The 19,301-nt window shown below is 50.6% G+C and overlaps 1 protein-coding gene across 13 annotated transcripts in view; it reads left to right on the top strand.

Moving 5' to 3' along the window:
* DGKZ (diacylglycerol kinase zeta) overlaps positions 1-19,301 on the top strand; it is a 502,570-nt gene that overhangs the window by 266,263 nt on the left and 217,006 nt on the right. For all 13 annotated transcript variants that reach the window (XM_086949968.1, XM_086949967.1, XM_086949970.1 and 10 more), the window contains one exon: positions 6,558-6,698. In XM_086949968.1, coding sequence (XP_086806094.1) covers positions 6,558-6,698 — 141 coding nt within the window. The remainder of the gene's footprint in view (positions 1-6,557; positions 6,699-19,301) is intronic.

Here is a 19,301-nt window from a genome sequence, read left to right as displayed (position 1 = left end):
TTGGCAAGGGTTTTAGTGTTTGTTACCCCTATAGCAAACCGTCAGGATAGAAGTTTTGCATTGCAATAATCCTTGTTACGCCCTCCTCAGAGACATAGTGCATGATTTATATGTCGAAGTATGGTTTGTACTCAGCCAGTCCGATGCAGTAAAATACTCCATCGCCTTGGAGTACCTGTCTTCGGCATTCAGCCCTGCGGATAGCTCTGGTCATTGGCTGGAAACATCGTTGTGAAAGTTTGATGGACAGTACAATAAAATTGATGCATGTTTGTCCAACTTTTAACATGTTTTTTGTTTTTTAAACCACAAAGTGAGACTTTGTTTTTGAAATATCAAACAAATGACCCTCACACCCTGAGAGTTGTCTCCCATGGTGTGTGGGTTATTTCAAAGTTTTCACTGTCCCTCACTTGCAGGTTTTACCGAACAAGTAGTGCACCAGGAGGCACGTTTGCAGAGTGGTAGAGAAAGGGGCTGGGGAAACCCAATGAACTCTCGGCAGTCCTGCTGCGTGGGACTTACTGGAGTTTAAAGGACGTATTTTTTTGCCCGCAAGAACCCTCATCAGCAAAGGGAACTTCATCCCCCAACCAGTGCTGTGCCAGGAGGAACCCTTTGCAAAATGATTGAGAAAGGGGGAGGGTCCTCTGCAACTTCCTCCTGGGCAAGTCTTTTATAAATTAGGAGGGGCATGGCCTCCTTCCCCAGGCCCCTTTCGGTCCTGGCCATCCCCTGGAGCCCGGTAATTACACTATGGGGAGGGGGGCTATGTGGGCTATGTGGCCCCCCGCCACAGACCAAGTTCTGCACCCGGAAGCACATCCTCTGGGGCTAGTCCTCTTTATTGTGGGTGACCCGAGGGCCCCCTGTGACCTGTGCTGGGGATCGCCCGTGCAGCTTCAAGCCCCCCGCGGTCCCTGCCTGCTCCCCGCCTCCTGTTGGAGCCAGCATTGCTGTGACCGACAAGGGACTGCTGAAAGGCAGCACACTGACTGTCAGAGCAATGTTTGCGTGCAGAGAAACAGATGAAAACTTTGCTTTCTACAAGCGGGAGCTGTTTGACAGCTCCGGCATTCAGAAAGCAGAACAAAAGCAAACAGCTACCTCTTGAGGGTGGGCTCTTCGATAGGTACCAGGAGCGAGTCCTGGGGTGGTGGCCCCAGGGTCATAAATGGCTCCATGAGAGGGACTGTGATGCCCCCCATCTTAGAAGTTAGCCCCAGGGAGGTTGATGTCCCCATGGCAGGGGGTCTACGACAGACCACTTCCATGAATGTATTTCAGCCCCGGGAAGGTGGCGGACCCCGGGGCTGCAGGGGGGCCACGCAGGACCCTCCCACTCATTTTAAATTTGGCCCCGGGGAGGTGGGGAACTCCATGGCTGGTGGGTGAGGGGTGGCGTGCCCCATGCATTTGTTTTCAAGCATTTGACCTGGGGAGGTCGTCGCCCCTGAGGCGTGAGGGGTGCTGCTTGGGCACACACCCTGTATACATAAAAACTAGTGCCCCATGGAGATGGCATTCCCCAGGGCTTTTTATAAGCCGTAGGAGGGGTACCCCATGTTCCTCCTTCTTATTTCACTGGCGTGGCCCCTGAACCTGTACCACCGGGGCAAATATTGAAACTTTGCAGTATTTTTTTCTCTCTCTCTAAATACTTTTTTATCCTGTCGGGCTCCCCAGGATCAACCTTATGGGGTTAGGATGCATATATATCTCCACAATGGCAAACAATACAATGTCAGCCAAAGAAGAGAACACTCACAGGGTTTTGTAGCAAAGTGCTTTGAATGTGCAGAGCCTCCCAGCACTGACAGACTCGTTTTGGCACCACGCCTTTATCGATAAAGTGATACACACAATCACTCAGGAAACCAGGTACAAGGTGTCGCCGGTAGTGAGTTTAGTAGATGCTCACGTGAGACCAGGTACAAGGTGTCGCCGGTAGTGAGTTTAGTAGATGCTCACGTGAGACCAGGTACAAGGTGTCGCCGGTAGTGAGTTTAGTAGATGCTCACGTGAGACCAGGTACAAGGTGTCGCCAGTAGTGAGTTTAGTAGATGCTCAGGTGAGACCAGGTACAAGGTGTCGCCGGTAGTGAGTTTAGTAGATGCTCAGGTGAGACCAGGTACAAGGTGGCACCTGTAGTGAGTTTAGTAGATGCTCACGTGAGACCAGGTACAAGGTGGCACCTGTAGTGAGTTTAGTAGATGCTCAGGTGAGACCAGGTACAAGGTGTCGCCGGTAGTGAGTTTAGTAGATGCTCACGTGAGACCAGGTACAAGGTGTCGCCGGTAGTGAGTTTAGTAGATGCTTGCGTGAATCCAGGTGCAAGGTGTCGCCGGTAGTGAGTTTAGTAGATGCTCACGTGAGACCAGGTACAAGGTGTCGCCGGTAGTGAGTTTAGTAGATGCTCACGTGAGACCAGGTACAAGGTGTCGCCGGTAGTGAGTTTAGTAGATGCTTGCGTGAATCCAGGTGCAAGGTGTCGCCGGTAGTGAGTTTAGTAGATGCTCACGTGAGACCAGGTACAAGGTGTCGCCGGTAGTGAGTTTAGTAGATGCTCACGTGAGACCAGGTACAAGGTGTCGCCGGTAGTGAGTTTAGTAGATGCTTGCGTGAATCCAGGTGCAAGGTGTCGCCGGTAGTGAGTTTAGTAGATGCTCACGTGAGACCAGGTACAAGGTGTCGCCGGTAGTGAGTTTAGTAGATGCTCACGTGAGACCAGGTACAAGGTGTCGCCGGTAGTGAGTTTAGTAGATGCTTGCGTGAATCCAGGTGCAAGGTGTCGCCGGTAGTGAGTTTAGTAGATGCTCACGTGAGACCAGGTACAAGGTGTCGCCGGTAGTGAGTTTAGTAGATGCTCACGAGAGACCAGGTACAAGGTGTCGCCAGTAGTGAGTTTAGTAGATGCTCACGAGAGACCAGGTACAAGGTGTCGACTGTAGTGAGTTTAGAAGATGCTCACGTGGGACCAGGTACAAAGGGGCACCTCAGACAAGGAAGGAAATCCGATCAGGAGAAAGCTCTTTCTCACAGGACAGTAGAGCCAATGACTGAAGCACTTCGCTTACATTCATGATAACTCTCAGCATGGGGCAATGGACCGTCCACTTCCAACATCAGTTGTATTGACCTATGATTGATGCCATTGGTATGATCCCATGGACATCCACCAGAATGTGTGCGGTTCGGTGCCAGGACTAGTGGGACAGTCCGTCAGTTCTCCATTTTTTTTATTAAATGTTTCCGTCTTATCTTTTTTTATACTTTTCTAAAGCTCCGCGGCAGTGCTAAGGGGCTGCTTCCTTGGCTTTCATTTAATCCGTTTGCTGCATTCACAAGGACACAGCCCTTACACTAGGCCACCATGATGGAATGGTTTTTGCCATAGTTTCGCTGCTTTACCAGTCCTAAATACCCAACCATTTGGTTCTAAACCTGAAGGCCATGTTTTAATTTCAGAATTTTGACTCACCTCGTCTAATGCCATTGCAAGAAGGCCTCCTGTTGCTATGTTTAGTTTTTATTACTGCAAGCATACTTCTTGTGTGTTCCGGTGGCATAACATTGTTCCCCACTTGTATTCTTCTAATGTACTTTGGATTTGCTGTTGAGTTTCTTTGTTAGTGTTGTTGTTGTTGTTGTTGTTGTTGTGTAAATTGGTGAATGAGTGGTTGGATGAATGGATGCTTCAGTGTCAAGAGGAATGACAGAGTGCATGTATGATGACTTTTTGAATACCTAAATCCATAATTGACTAAGGAGGCCTTTTCATCGAAAAGCCATATCTATTGGTTTTGCCAATGCTTGTTTGTTACTAATCTGACTTGTCTGATGAAATGCCGTTTATTTTCCATGGCAGAGGTGAGGCAAACTTTGAGGGCACTTAGAAGAGACTCCCATTATTAAGGCTTAAGTAGGACACTGTATGACTGAGAAGCTGCTTTGCATATGATTGTTCCCTTTGTGTAGTGGCACAAGCAAACTTAATGATGGAGCCATTAGTAATGGCCGAAAGTAAAGAAAGCATTCACTCATAACATCAAGGATTGGAATGTGGCTCATAGTGAATACGTGTAGGGAATTGGAGCTGTCCTTTGAGGGTTATTGGTGGGACTCAGCCTTCAGGACGAGGGGTCGGCCCAGCTTTGAGGTCGAGGAGTGGGTGCTGCTTTCAAGGCGAGGTGTCTGCTCAGCTTTGAGGGTAAGGAGTGGGCTCAGCTTTGAGGGCGAGAAGTGGGCTCAGCTTTGAGGGCGAGGAGTGGGCTCAGCTTTGAGGGGGAGGATTGGGCTCAGCTTTGAGGGCGAGGTGTCGGCTCAGCTTTGAGGGCGAGGAGTCAGCTCAGCTTTGAGGGCGAGGAGTGGGCTCAGCTTTGAGGGCGAGGTGTCGGCTCAGCTTTGAGGGAGAGGAGTCAGCTCAGCTTTGAGGGTGAGGAGTGGGCTCAGCTTTGAGGGCGAGGAGTCAGCTCAGCTTTGAGGGCGAGGAGTGGGCTCAGCTTTGAGGGCGAGGTGTCGGCTCAGCTTTGAGGGAGAGGAGTCAGCTCAGCTTTGAGGGTGAGGAGTGGGCTCAGCTTTGAGGGCGAGGAGTGGGCTCAGCTTTGAAGGCGAGGAGTGGGCTCAGCTTAGAGGGCGAGGAGTGGGCTCAGCTTTGAGGGCGAGGAGTGGGCTCAGCTTTGAGGGCGAGGAGTGGGCTCAGCTTTGAGGGTGAGGAGTGGGCTCAGCTTTGAAGGCGAGGAGTGGGCTCAGCTTTGAAGGCGAGGAGTGGGCTCAGCTTTGAAGGCGAGGAGTGGGCTCAGCTTTGAAGGCAAAGAGTGGGCTCAGCTTTGAAGGCGAGGAGTCGGCTCAGCTTTGAAGGCGAGGAGTGGGCTCAGCTTTGAGGGCGAGGAGTGGGCTCAGCTTTGAGGGCAAGGTGTGGGCTCAGCTTTGAGGGCGAGGAGTGGGCTAAGCTTTGAGGGCGAGGAGTGGGCTCAGCTTTGAGGGCGAGGAGCCAGCTCAGCTTTGAGGGCGAGGAGTGGGCTCAGCTTTGAGGGCGAGGTGTCGGCTCAGCTTTGAGGGAGAGGAGTCAGCTCAGCTTTGAGGGCGAGGAGTGGGCTCAGCTTTGAGGGCGAGGAGTGGGCTCAGCTTTGAAGGCGAGGAGTGGGCTCAGCTTAGAGGGCGAGGAGTGGGCTCAGCTTAGAGGGCGAGGAGTGGGCTCAGCTTTGAGGGCAAGGAGTGGGCTCAGCTTTGAGGGCGAGGAATGGGCTCAGCTTTGAAGGCAAGGAGTGGGCTCAGCTTTGAGGGCGAGGAATGGGCTCAGATTTGAGGGCGAGGAGTGGGCTCAGCTTTGAAGGGAAGGAGTGGGCTCAGCTTTGAGGGCGAGGAGTGGGCTCAGCTTTGAGGGCAAGGTGTGGGCTCAGCTTTGAGGGCGAGGAGTGGGCTAAGCTTTGAGGGCGAGGAGTGGGCTAAGCTTTGAGGGCGAGGAGTCAGCTCAGCTTTGAGGGCGAGGAGTCAGCTCAGCTTTGAGGGCAAGGAGTCAGCTCAGCTTTGAGGGTGAGGAGTGGGCTCAGCTTTGAGGGTGAGGAGTGGGCTCAGCTTTGAGGTCAAGGAGTGGGCTCGGCTTTGAGGGCGAGGAGTGGGCTCGGCTTTGAGGGCGAGGAGTGGGCTCGGCTTTGAGGGCAAGGTGTGGGCTCAGCTTTGAGGGCGAGGAGTGGGCTAAGCTTTGAGGGCGAGGAGTCAGCTCAGCTTTGAGGGCGAGGAGTGGGCTCAGCTTTGAGGGCGAGGTGTCGGCTCAGCTTTGAGGGAGAGGAGTCAGCTCAGCTTTGAAGGCGAGGAGTGGGCTCAGCTTAGAGGGCGAGGAGTGGGCTCAGCTTAGAGGGCGAGGAGTGGGCTCAGCTTAGAGGGCGAGGAGTGGGCTCAGCTTTGAGGGCAAGGAGTGGGCTCAGCTTTGAGGGCGAGGAATGGGCTCAGCTTTGAAGGCAAGGAGTGGGCTCAGCTTTGAGGGCGAGGAATGGGCTCAGCTTTGAGGGCGAGGAGTGGGCTCAGCTTTGAAGGCAAGGAGTGGGCTCAGCTTTGAGGGCGAGGAGTGGGCTCAGCTTTGAGGGCAAGGTGTGGGCTCAGCTTTGAGGGCGAGGAGTGAGCTAAGCTTTGAGGTCGAGGAGTGAGCTAAGCTTTAAGCTTTGAGGGCGAGGAGTGGGCTAAGCTTTGAGGGCGAGGAGTCAGCTCAGCTTTGAGGGCGAGGAGTCAGCTCAGCTTTGAGGGCAAGGAGTCAGCTCAGCTTTGAGGGTGAGGAGTGGGCTCAGCTTTGAGGGTGAGGAGTGGGCTCAGCTTTGAGGTCAAGGAGTCAGCTCAGCTTTGAGGGCGAGGAGTGGGCTCCGCTTCGAGGGCAAGGAGTGGGCTAGGAGGACTATGGCAAAGTCCGGCTTTCAAGGCATGTGGGAGGCAGCCTTCGAGGGCATGTTTGAGTTTAGCAGTAATCTTCTCCCTGCCTTTCTCCATTGAGTCTCACCGTCTCTGCCACAACAAGTGTCTCTCTTTTCCTTTGGATCACGCAGTCCTCTTCTCCTTTGCTGCAGGGTTACACTGACGAGCCCGTGTCGAAGATCCTGTCCCACGTGGAAGATGGAAACATCGTGCAGCTGGACCGCTGGAACTTGCATGTGGAGCGAAACCTCAATGCCAGCCCTGAGGACCGGGATGAGACGGCCACAGACAAGGTGAATTCCCTCTCTTTGCCATCCTTTGTTAAATCCTCCTCTCTACCTTCCATTGACTTTTCCCTCTCATCCCTCTGGTGACTACTCCTCTGATCTTTCTTGCGACTCTTATATCTCCCTTGCGTCTGTCCCTTTACTATTCCCTCCCCTTCTTACCCCTTCAGTAACTCTTCTTTCCGATGGATACTTCTAACCGCAGGTTCCTCACCTTGTGAATATTCCCAGGCCTCAGACCGGATCTTGAACCTTTAAAGCTGCTCTCCTGCATGCAGATAGGTGGTGTTGTGCGGCTCCGTGCCGACGTTCTTTCATTCTAGAAGTGACGACCGGAACTGCATATATGCGCCACACGTATGCCGACGTATATTCCTTTTTCCGCACTCCTCCAGATGTGGTTCCAGATCTTCACCTTGGTCTTTGGCTCACTTCTTTGAACACAATTATCTGCAAGGGGAAATATCACCCCCCTAAACAACAGGGTTTAAGTCGTGTAGTGGCTGTCACAACCAAATGTCTGTGATGGACCCTCACGAAGCCTTCTTGTGGTGCCTAGGGGATAGGGCACAACTCCAGGGCCTGTGACAACTGCACCCAAATTAATCCAAAGGCCATATGGAACCCTGAAACCAGACTACATCGCCAGACACAAGAGGAGCGCATGGCATGTCTGGTTGAAGCCAACTGGAAGATCCAGTTTCCGCTCTCGAAGTAATTCCAGAGGCATATTTGTATGGTGGTCAAAGACTTTGGGAAAGACCAAGAAAGGCAGAGTGGAATCAGCCCTATCCACCAATCTCTGCCTCCAGAAAAGAATGTGCGAGGGCATCCGTGGGCCTCCTGGTCTCACTCCCATCTCTATTGGAGCGGACGGAAAATTTGGCCCTGCGTACCCAGAATCCTCTGGTGGGTCCATGATGTTGCAGCAAGTAGAGATCGTCAGACTTCATGGCTACTGTAGATATTTAATACAAAAAGGAGGGCGTATGATGGGGATATTTATTGACCTTGCATTGTTATGATCCCTACAAGCAAATGAAAAAAACACATATAACAACGGGTCAAGAACCAGGCTAAAGCTATCTGAAAAACTGTGTGTAATTGAAAGGATACAGTCTATAAATCCAAAGTATTCATGGTGAAAACGTGTTCCCATCAGGTACCCGTCCTGTACCGCCCTACATCATTTGGGATCCTTCACCCGAAGGAAGTGGAAGAACAAGTCCACTATGGATTAGGTAGATTGTAGCCTAATCGTATTGAAGGATACAGTGATGTGTTAAGGGAAACCTATGTATGGTGTCAGGGGGTAAAAATAGCTAGCAGTGCAAAAGTAAAATGCTGTGTGCAGCATGTGAATAAGTGAATTAATATTGGGTTGTAGGAGTGGAAAAGTAAATTTTAATAGGATCCTACCCACACCCAAGGTTTAAAAAACAGTGCAAAGTAGTATTACAAATATCTGGATTACACCTAAGTAGTTATTTGCAATACTACTTTGCACTGTTTTTTTAAACCTTGGGTGTGGGTAGGATCCTATTAAAATTTACTTTTCCACTCCTACAACCCAATATTAATTCACTTATTCACATGCTGCACACAGCTTCACACGATACTCCTGATCTTATGTGTCTGTTTCCAGTTTGCCGAGGCAAAGACTACAGGGAGCAGGAACGGCACACGGACAACGGGAGGGGGGGGGGGGCGGGAACCGCACACGGACAACGGGAGGGGGGGGGGGGCGGGAACCACACACGGACAGCGGGAAGAGGGGGGGGCGGGAACGGCACACAGACAGCGGGAAGCAGGAACGGGCACTCACCTGGACTTCTTCCGCTTGCACACATTTTGCGAAATACAGTGACATCCCGTAATTTCTATCTTCCGAAACATCGGGATCAGCTGCGGCTCGGGAGGCGGGGATCTGCTGTGGGAGGGGAGGGGGAGAGCGGAGGCCGTGTTACAACGGCATCGGGACCGGCTGCGGCTCGGGAGGTGGGGATCTGCTGTGGGAGGGGAGAGGGAGGCGGGAATCTGCTGTGGGAGGGGAGAGGGAGGCGGGGAGAGCGGGGATCAGCTGCGGCTCGGGAGGCGGGGATCTGCTGTGGGAGGGGAGAGGGAGGCGGGAATCTGCTGTGGGAGGGGAGAGGGAGGCGGGGAGAGCGGGGATCAGCTGCGGCTCGGGAGGCGGGGATCTGCTGTGGGAGGGGAGGGAATGCTGCAAAGACAATGGGACACAAGGGTTGTTTTGCTTCTGTGGGAGGGGAAGGGGACACGGACGGCCGGCGGGAAACGTGCACAGGACAGCGAGGAGGGGGGAGGGGGGAAGGGGGGACGGCGGGAGGAGGGACACAGAGTAAGGCAGGACAGCAGCAAGCACGGCCCGGCCGGACCAGATTCGGGGGCGTTCCCGGCTTTTGGCTGACGTATCATGACGTAGCCAAAAGCCAAAGATTCTCGGGAACGCCCCCGAATCTGGTCCAGCCATGACGGACGCCTCTCTGTTCCAATGGCTAGCCTCCATTTATGGAGCTAGCCAATGGGACAGGGGGGCGTATTCCAGAGTCACTACTGAAATCAAGAGATTTCTCTGGAGGCGGAGCTTACAGCTCCGTCCCCCAGCGAAACCTAAAAAACATTGCGGCGCCCACAGTGGTGACAATATTCTATTGGCACTTTCTCCTGCTCTTGTCGGTGTCAGTAAGCACTGCATCTAATGGACCTTTTAAAGGAACAATACTGCCATCTGCTGTTTATTATTGGAAATACAGTGATAATCTGCATTGTATTGAATTGTGTATATATATTTTTATCCTGATTCAAAACTGAACAATTTTTTTAAACATTCATTTTATTTTAGATTCAATGTTTTAGTTAAGATTTAATAAACATATTATACATTTAATTACCCGTTCCTGAAGTGCATGAAATTCAAATTAATATCAATTTAATTACCCCTTCTAAATTAGGATGATCATATAACAAATATTAAATACATTTCTTAAATTGAACATTTTTACTTCCCACCAGTTCCGAGTTCAACTATATAAGAAAAAAACGAAAATAAGGAAAAAATATATAATTTCTAAAAAAAAATCATAGCACTTTAAAATCACATAAGTCAGCCTTTAATTCAGATAAATTATAAATGATTAACTAAATACATCAAGTATTTAATAAATATGTTATAACATTAAATAAAGATAAAACAGAAATACGACACATTCCTACTTTAAAAAGAGCAGAAAGATAGTTTTACAAAGCGCTCACTATGAAAGGGTGCGTCGACAAACATGAAATTACAGTGCATTGTAAAAAAAATTGCAATATAAATGTAAGTATATATATATATATATATATATATATATATATATATATATATGTATGTATATGTATATATATGTATATATGTATATGTATATCTATACTACTATTATAAAGAGAGAACACAAACCTTTGAGCCAGGTAAACTCTGAAACCACAGCGCCAATCCACACACCTGATACATCGTTGAAATTGCCAGGGTGTGCAGATGGACATAGGCTACAAAAAATAAAAATTAAACGTAAATTTAAAATTGTAACTAAAAATAAAAAGTAGTCCCCTGAAAGTAGCGCCGGCCGCGACGTTGCACTGGCCGCGACGTAGCGCTGGCCACGACGTGCGTGATGTCGAGGAGGAGCGGCGGACATGGAGTGGCGGTGAAGTGAGGAGGGCGGGGAGGAGCGGTGGCTCAGGTAAGGCAAAGGCGAGGCGGGGCGGGAGGGGGTCGGGACGGGAGGGGAGTCGGGACGGGAGGAGGGCGAGGGGCTGGCCCTGCTTCCATCTGCTCCATGTCCGTCCCTGAATACAACAAAAAAACAGCATTAGCGGCGGCTCAGGTAAGGCAAAGGCGAAGCGGGCGGGAGGGGGTCTGGGAGGGAGGCGGGCGGTTGGCCCTGCTTCCATCTGGTCCGTGGAGCTAATAGGTGTCTTAGCGGCTCAGGAAAGGCAAAGGCGAGGCGGGGCGGGAGGGGGTCGGGGCAATTTCGGGGCGGGCAGGGGCCTGGGTGGGCGGTTGGCCCTGAAGCCTCATTGCCCCCGAACAACGTTGGGGCGGGCTGCTAGTATATGTATATATGTATATATATATATATATGTATATATATGTATGTATGTATATATATGTATCAGAGCACTACACATGGACCGGGCTTCTTCTCTGTGGTAGAACATCAGTGACACATCTTTGATGTTTTTGTTCTTTTAGTCCTGATCACCTCTATATTTATCTTTTTTTTTCTTTACCAAATCATGGAAAGATTATATGTCTGCTTGGTGAATGCTTGGTTGTTACCACTATATTCAAGTGTAAAACATATGTAAGCGTATGAATATTACCAAGTTTTTCAGCTCTTTTTTCAGGCCCAACTAGTCTATCATAGGTTGCCAAAAATCTGCAGCTTTCTTTCCCGAATTCCCAACCCCTTCGTGCCCAATTTAATAATGGGGCCCACCCCTCTTTTCCACAGAAGAGAGAGAGAGATAGAGAGAGATAGAGAGAGATAGAGAGAGATAGAGAGAGATAGAGAGAGATAGAGAGAGATAGAGAGAGATAGAGAGAGATAGAGAGAGATAGAGAGAGATAGAGAGAGATAGAGAGAGATAGAGAGAGATAGAGAGAGATAGAGATAGAGAGAGATAGAGAGAGAGAGAGAAAGAGAGAGACGAAAAAAAAAACACACAACCAGCCAATAATATCAAGTGCAATGGCAGCTACTTTTCTTCCAGTTGTCACGTTGTTTGCCATTTCACTATTATCAATACCACAAATGATGAGCAATGGCTTACCTTAATTGTTGTTCCATAAATTTGAGCAAAGGCTTCACTTACTTTCTCCTCCCCCTCCCCCCCCCCCCCCACCCCCCACCCCCCAAAGGTTTTCGAGTCTCGACCTCTTACAAACATGTATCGCGTCTTCTTTCGGGGATGCAGTTGTATGTTCGATCTTTTAACATTTTGGATGGTTTTTGTGCGCTGATGTATATCCAATGCAGTGTGGAAATAGTTTTTTCGTTTTGTAGCAGCAGTGGCTATGGAATAAAATGTGCCTAAAGATCTTGCCATAACAATCGCAGTTCTTTGTAAGCGAGCGCATCCCGTTTCCTCTGTCGAGCACAGTGCTTCCTATCACTTCCACACTTCCTTCTTGCTTGCGCTATCTGGCATTTCTACATCTATCTCCATCGTGTTGCATATATTTAAACCTCCAGTTTGACCTTAGTTTTTCCATCCTGGTTCCCCATTGGCTAGAGCTAGCATCCTCTATCAAGCCCCTCTCATTGAAGCCCCTGCCTCCATCAGTGGTTTAGAGAGTTCACCCCTCTTACTCTCTGGCATACCTAGGGATGACCATGTCGGTTATCCTGCTCTAGCACTGTGTGCCCCATCGGCCCCTGTGCTGTACCATACATTGGCTGATGCCCGTAGCGTCTTTGAACAAACCTTTACCTCCTTGTCGGCATATCCTAGTTGTTGGTTCTTTGTACATATGTACTCTACTAGATTGATGTGTAATCCCTTTTAACGTTGCAGTTGCTATATTGGATAGTGCTTGAAAATGCCGGGTAGCCTTAAACTCTCTTTCACCAGTTTTCTTCTTAATTATTTCCATGAAATCCTTCTACCTTCAGATGCTCAGATGAAGCTACTCGGGTTGCCTTATGTTTTTTGTATCTCTTTTCCATCAAATTCTATCTGGACACAGCAACACAGAAAAGTAAGCTTCAGAAGGCTGCACATGTTAAGCAGATTGATGCTTCCAATCATTGCGAATTGCAAATTCTGAAATTTTCCTATTAATATTTGTATTTCTTAGGCCATCTTAAGTAAGTTCTTAGATGGGAGCTTCTGTAAGCTCAGCGTGATGGTAATCCCTAAATACCTGATCGCTTTTGCTGCTACTCTGTCCTCCGTTCTTATGTTTCACATTGTGTTTCCGTCCGGTCTTTATTTCAAAGATGTCCTTAAATTCTTTGAAACTCACTTGCTATACTAGTAAAGGTCTTGTGGTGTGATGTAGTCTTGTTTATTTCAGACGTATAGAAGACTGTCATCTGCGTACAAAGCTCGCATTCTCCTCTACTCCATACACTCAAATGGTTGATGTCCCCCTGTTCTTTCCACTATTGGTTCAATATAGAAATCAAAATTTAATTTGGATCATCTGTGCCCCCGCCGTGCACCCCTCTGAGCTCTTCCTGCTTCTGTGAGATTACCAGGACCTTAGCGTAAGACTTTAAGGATACCTTTGGAATAAAGATCAGATGGAAATTATGATGTGGAACATCAGACAGAAGGAAAAAAGATTGAAGTGCTGCATCTGTGCTCGATCCTCCTTCTCTGTGGTGACCAACAAGTTGCATGATGTTGCACTTTGCAATCCGTTAATAACTAACTATGCCCCACGTTCACAGTTCTCGGACCTTTGGCTCTGCAGAGTTTCCCACTGCAGGCTCCCCCCTGACGCAGGGCAAGCGCTTAGAAACCTTTACCCATCGCAAGATCTTCATCCTTCCCCTCCCAACCATTCAAAGCGTGGGCAGCTTTCTGAATGCATAATGCAGGTGTGATCGTGGGGGGTCGGCGGGCTGGAAATGCAGGCAAGGAGGCCGGATATAGTGGGCAATAGTGTCCTTTTATTGCACACAAGGCAGTTCTTGCAACAAGAGAGGAAACAAAGATATGGCTCAAAAACAGGTTGTGCAGTCTTCTTCCGCCTCCGCCGTACGTTGTGAGGGTCCAGTGGGCTTCCCAGTCTTGGGTGTAGACGTCTGTAGAAGGTCGGGAAGGCTCCTCGGAGGGCAGTAAGAGAAAGAGAAGGAGCCGTTAGTCCTACTGGGGCTAGAGGCCAGGTACCGTAACCGTAACCAGGGGTGAGAAAGTAGAAAAGACCGTGAGGAAAAGGGGGGGGGGGGCGGACAAGGCAAGGCAAAGTACAAGGGTTGCTCGAAAAGGTTCGTGTGGGGACAGTATTTATACAGTGCAAAGTGCTGTATACTATATACAAGGTGTCTAACCATTACAATTGACATGTCTAAGATAGAGGTAGTAATTACACAGGGGCCGTACTATTTACACAGAGCACCTAGCGTGCTTTTAAAAAGGTAGCTGGTACTCACTCGCTCCGCCGTAACTCTCCTCCGAGTTACGTCCTCTCTTCAGCCACCTCCGGGGGATTCCACCAGTGTTCGGACCACTCCTCAGTTTCTCCACTCCCGTCCTCTCCTTCCGCCGCAGCTCCAGTCGAAATCTCCTGCCACGATACTCTGACCTCTTCTGCCTCTCGTCTTCCGTCTTTTCTGTGTCCGGCCGTCAGCAGGGAGGGGGGACTTCCGGGGTCAAGGGGAAGTCCTTCCGGTCTGTCGTCTCTCCGGATTGGATCCTGCAACAGAGAGAGGGGCGGGGTTCCCGTTGTCACGGACGCTTTTGTGGTTGTTTCGGATTGCGTGACCTGGAAGGGAGAGCATCGGAGGGGAGATAATCCTGACTGGGTGAGTAAGGGTCTCGCGACCCGTGGGGCAATATCACATCCCCTTCCCCTTCCCCTAGCTGTTCTTCTTGTACAGGGTGGGGACACGGGGTAGCGGGAGAGGTAGTCCGCATTACCCTGGTCCACACCTTTCCGATGTACCGTTTTGAAATGGTAGGGTTGGAGCGACCGAAACCAGCCGACGACTCGGTCACTGTGTCCTTTGTTCCGAGCCATCCACTCCAGGGGAACGTGATCTGTGAATATGGTAAAGTCCCGCCCTTCCAAGTAGTATCGGAGGCTCTCCACAGCCCATTTGATTGCCAGGGCTTCTTTTTCCACCATGGCATAGTTCTTTTCTCGTGGGAATAGGTTCCTGCTGAGGTAGAGGATGGGTTTTTCGTTCTCAAAGGGGTCTTTTTGTGACGGCACCGCCCCTAGTCCCTGTTCCGAGGCGTCTGTCTGGAGCAGGAACTGTTGTGAGTAATCAGGACTCACTAACACGGGACTGGATGTCAGGGCGCTTTTCAGATCGGAAAAAGCATGCCACAACAATGGCGTTGGGTTTCGAAGGATTGTTTCGGTTTTTGTGGATTTTTTTAACAGGTCAGTGAGCGGGGCTGCCCTTTGAGAAAAGTTAGGTACAAACCTCTGGTAATAGCCCAGGAGGCCCAGAAACGCACTAAGGTCTCTTCTAGTCTGGGGAAACGGGAGGGAATGGATGGCTTCGGTTTTGCTTTTCTGGGGTCGTATTAGGCCTTCACCCAGGAGGCATCCCAGATATTTAACCGTTTGGGCTGCTAGGGTGGTTTTGGCGGGGTTTATCGTGAACCCATAAGACCCCAGGGAAGTGATGACCTCGTGAAGGTGTTCCAGGTGTTGTGTCCAGTTATCACTATAAATGACAATATCGTCCAGATAAGCGCCGCATACAGGGTGTGGGGCCTTAATATGTGGTTCATTGCTCGTTGGAATATAGCGGGTGCGCCATGAAGGCCGAAAGGGAGGACTAGGAATTGGTACAACCCTTCAGGGGTGGAAAACGCCATCTTCTTTCTGTCCTCTTCTCTGAGGGGTATCTGCTAATACCCCTTACAGAGGTCTAACGTAGAGATATACTGGGCCTTCCTTATGCGTTCGACAATCTCGTCGACGCGAGGCAACGGATAGGTGTCAAAGGAGGAAATCTTGTTGACTTCACAGAAGTCAATACAGAACCTGACAGACCCGTCAGGTTTGGGTACGAGGACAATCAGGAAGTTCCAGTCGCTCACCGAGGGTTCTATTATACTCATCTTTAACATTTGTTCTGTTTCCCTCTGTATAACCGCCCTGCGGGCTTCGGGGACCCTATACGGTCTTTGTCGGACCACCTTCCCAGGTACCGTTTGTATGGCGTGTTCTGTAATGGCGGTACGACCAGGTGAAGATGAAAACACCTGGCGTAATGGATATAGGACTTTCTTAAGTTCAAGACTCTGCTGTGTGGTTAGTTCAGTGTCTATGCAGGGGGAAAAGGAGAGGGGAGCATGAGCAAAAGAGCCGGACAGGACGGGACGAGGGCCTTCCCATTTCTTTAGATGATTCACATGATATATTTGTGTGGTACCACGTGTGGGATCCAGGTCTAACTCGTGTGTGACAGGGGTCACCTGTCGAAGGATGGCATAAGGGCCCTGCCACTGCCCTAGGAGTTTCTGATTTGAGGACTGCATCATTAAAAGAACCAGATCTCCCACGGAGAAGACCCGTGTTTTTGTGCCCTTGTCGTATTGCCCTTTCTGTTTGTTTTGTGGGTTCTCTAGATTTTGGAGGACAATGTCCCTTATCACAGATAAGTGTGTCTTTAGGTTGTCCGTATATTGAGGGAGGGGACGAGTACGGTCTGGTTCTGCTTCCCAGGCTTCTTGGGCCATGTCCAATAGGGTTTGAGGGGGTCAGCCATACAGTAGTTCATAGGGTGAATAACCGGTGCTGCTCTGTGTCTTACAACGAATGGCGAACAAGGCAAGGGGCAGCATATCCTCCCACCTTTTTGCTTCTAATCCCAGCAATTTCTTTAGAGTCTGTTTCAGCGCGGCGTTGTATCTCTCCACTAACCCATCTGTTTGCGGATGGTACGCAGAGGTTCTGATCTGTTTGATCTCAAGTTGGGAGCGGACCTGTCTCATCAGAGCCGAGACAAAAGGAGTGCCCTGATTGGTCAGGATTTCCCGGGGAAACCCCACCCTAGAGAACACAGAGATGAGGGCTTTGGCGATGTTCTGGGTAGTGAGTTGACGCAGAGGCAGTGCTTCAGGGAAGGGCGTGGCGTAGTCCATGATAACTAGGGCGTAGCGACAGCCGCTTCGAGAGGGTAACAGGGGCCCTATAATGTCCATCTCTACTCTTCTGAACGGGACATCGATAACAGGAAGGGGCTGTAGGGGTACCCTAGGGGGTCGATATCAACTATGTTTTTGACACACAGGGCACTCTTTGCAAAACTTCTTGATGTGTTGGTGAACCCCGGGCCAGTAAAATTTGTCTAAGATCGCTTGGCTGGTTTTTTCGTCGCCAAAATGACCCCCCAGGAGGTGGCTGTGAGCAAGGAACAGGACCTTATCTCGGAAGGGGCCAGGGATCAGAAGTTGGGGCTTTTGCTGGGTCCCTCCCTTGCGGTATAACAACCCATGTTTCTTGTAGAAGTAAGGACCTACGGTAAGGGGATCCTCGTTGTCTAACGCCCTCGCCCACGCTTCCTGCAGAACAGGATCTTCTTGCTGTGCTGCCCTGAATTCCCTGTCGGTCTGCCAGGGGTGTTCATCCGGGATCACTGGGAAAACACAGGCGTGCTCTCTCTTTTCCTTCTTCTTTTGTGTTTTGGTTTTATGGGGTTTGGGCTCCATCGCAGGGAAAGGGGCTTCTTCCCACCATCGGGTCAGGGAATCGGTTGTGTCCTGTAGAAGTCCTGGTAGGCCGGAATAGTCGCTCCCCAATATGGCCTGTTCCGGAAGAGCTGGTACAAGACCTACGGTGAGGGTGGTTCCTGGATCCTTGGGGTGTTGGACATGCACTTGGGTGGTTGGGTATCTTTTCATATCGCCGTGAACGCATTGAATGGCGACCATACCAGGCGGGGGCTAACAGGGGTGTTCAAGTCCTGAGGCCTGAGAACGCTCTGTCGACACCCAGTGTCTGTCAGAGCCATGAGTGTTTGTCAGTCAATGTTCACCGGACAACGGAATGGGGGTGGTGCAGCACCTGGAATCGAGCATACATAGTTCCGGGCAAGGTCAACCTCCATCGGCTCTTCCTTGTGGGGGCACACCCGAGCGATGTGACCAAAACCCCCACAACTGTAGCATTGGGGTCCGGGGTTGGTAGGTCGCTGCAGTATAGAGGTGGGAAACAGAGGGGTAGGCTCCGGTCTTCTCGGTAGAGGCGGACGGTGAGGCCGGATGCCTGTGGAGGGATGTGGTTTATGTGGGTGCTCCTCCTTGCCTCGCTGCACCTCCTGTGCACGGCTGTAGGCACTTGCTATTTCCACTGCGGCTTCCAGTGAAAGACGGGCATGCTGTCGCACCCACCTTTGAGTGCCTGGAGGCAAAGACATCAGAAATTGTTCCAGGTATATTTTCTCGAGGATTTCCTCCTTGGTAGAGGTATCGGGTCTCAGCCATCGATTGGTCAAGTCTTTGATCCTGAATAAAAGGGCTCTGGTGGTTTCTTGTGGCCCTTCCTTGGCCTGGCGTAACTTTACACGGTACGTTTCATCGTCGATGCCCAGCCGGCCTGGCGTAACTTTACACGGTACGTTTCATCGTCGATGCCCAGCCGTTCAAGGATACACTTCTTGACATCCGCATAAGGATTGTTGCCCTGTATGTTTGCCTGTTGATACGCGGCTTGCAAGTCGCCGGTCAACAAGGTTCCCAGGTAGTGGCCCCAACGGTCGATAGGCCAAGAGGCGGCCTGTGCTAGCCTTTCGAAATTGGTAAAGAAAAAGTCTGGGTCCTCCCCCGGCACATACTTTTGGAGAACCACGGAAGGCAGGGAGGCCATTGGTCTCTGATGTCCCAGAACGTCGGTCAGTTTCCCCATGGTTTGCTCGTGTGTGTCACCCTGTCCTTTCAGTACAGCGTGGAGCTGGCCTCGGTCGTCCTCTGCGGTCTTCAGGAACCGCTCCATTAATTTCCCCAATTGTTCTTGGGACTCGGCCATCCTCTTCATCATGGCCTCCATGCCTCCAGGCAAACCCACTTCTGACACCAGCTGTGATCGTGGGCGGTCGGCGGGCTGGAAATGCAGGCAAGGAGGCTGGATATAGTGGGCAATAGTGTCCTTTTAATGCACACAAGGCAGTTCTTACAACAAGAGAGGAAACAAAGATATGGCTCAAAAACAGGTTGTGCAGTCTTCCTCCGCCGTATGTTGTGGGGGTCCAGTGGGCTTCCCGGTCTTGGGTGTAGATGTCTGTAGAAGGTCGGGAAGGCTCCTCGGAGGGCAGTAAGAGAAAGAGAAGGAGCCGTTAGTCCTAATGGGGCTAGAGGCCAGGTACCGTAACCGTAACCAGGGGTGAGAAAGTAGAAAAGACCGTGAGGAAAAGGGGGGTGGGGGGGACAAGGAAAGGCAAAGTACAAGGGTTGCTCGAAAAGGTTTGTGTGGGGACAGTATTTATACAGTGCAAGGTGCTGTATACTATATACAAGGTGTCTAACCGTTACAATTGACGTGTCTAAGATAGAGGGAGTAATTACACAGGGGCCGTACTATTTACACAGAGCACCTAGCGTGCTTTTAAGAAGGTATCTGGTACTCACGCGCTCCGCTATAACTCTCCTCCGAGTTACGGCCGCTCTTCAGCCATCTCTGGGGGATTCCACCAGTCTTCGGACCACTCCTCGGTTTCTCCACTCCCGTCCTCTCCTTCCGCCGCAGCTCCAGTCGAAATCTCCTGCCACGATACTCTGACCTCTTCTGCCTCTCGTCTTCCGTCTTTTCTGTGTCCGGCCGTCAGCAGGGAGGGGGGACTTCCGGGGTCAAGGGGAAGTCCTTCCGGTCTGTCGTCTCTCCGGATTGGATCCTGCAACAGAGAGAGGGGCGGGGTTCCCGTT

The sequence above is a fragment of the Lissotriton vulgaris genome, unplaced genomic scaffold, assembly GCF_964263255.1.
Source record: "Lissotriton vulgaris unplaced genomic scaffold, aLisVul1.2 SCAFFOLD_741, whole genome shotgun sequence".
In the NCBI taxonomy this organism is placed as follows: domain Eukaryota; kingdom Metazoa; phylum Chordata; class Amphibia; order Caudata; family Salamandridae; genus Lissotriton; species Lissotriton vulgaris.
The sequence above is the reverse complement of the archived record's forward strand: the minus strand, read 5'-3'. Positions and strand labels throughout refer to the sequence as shown.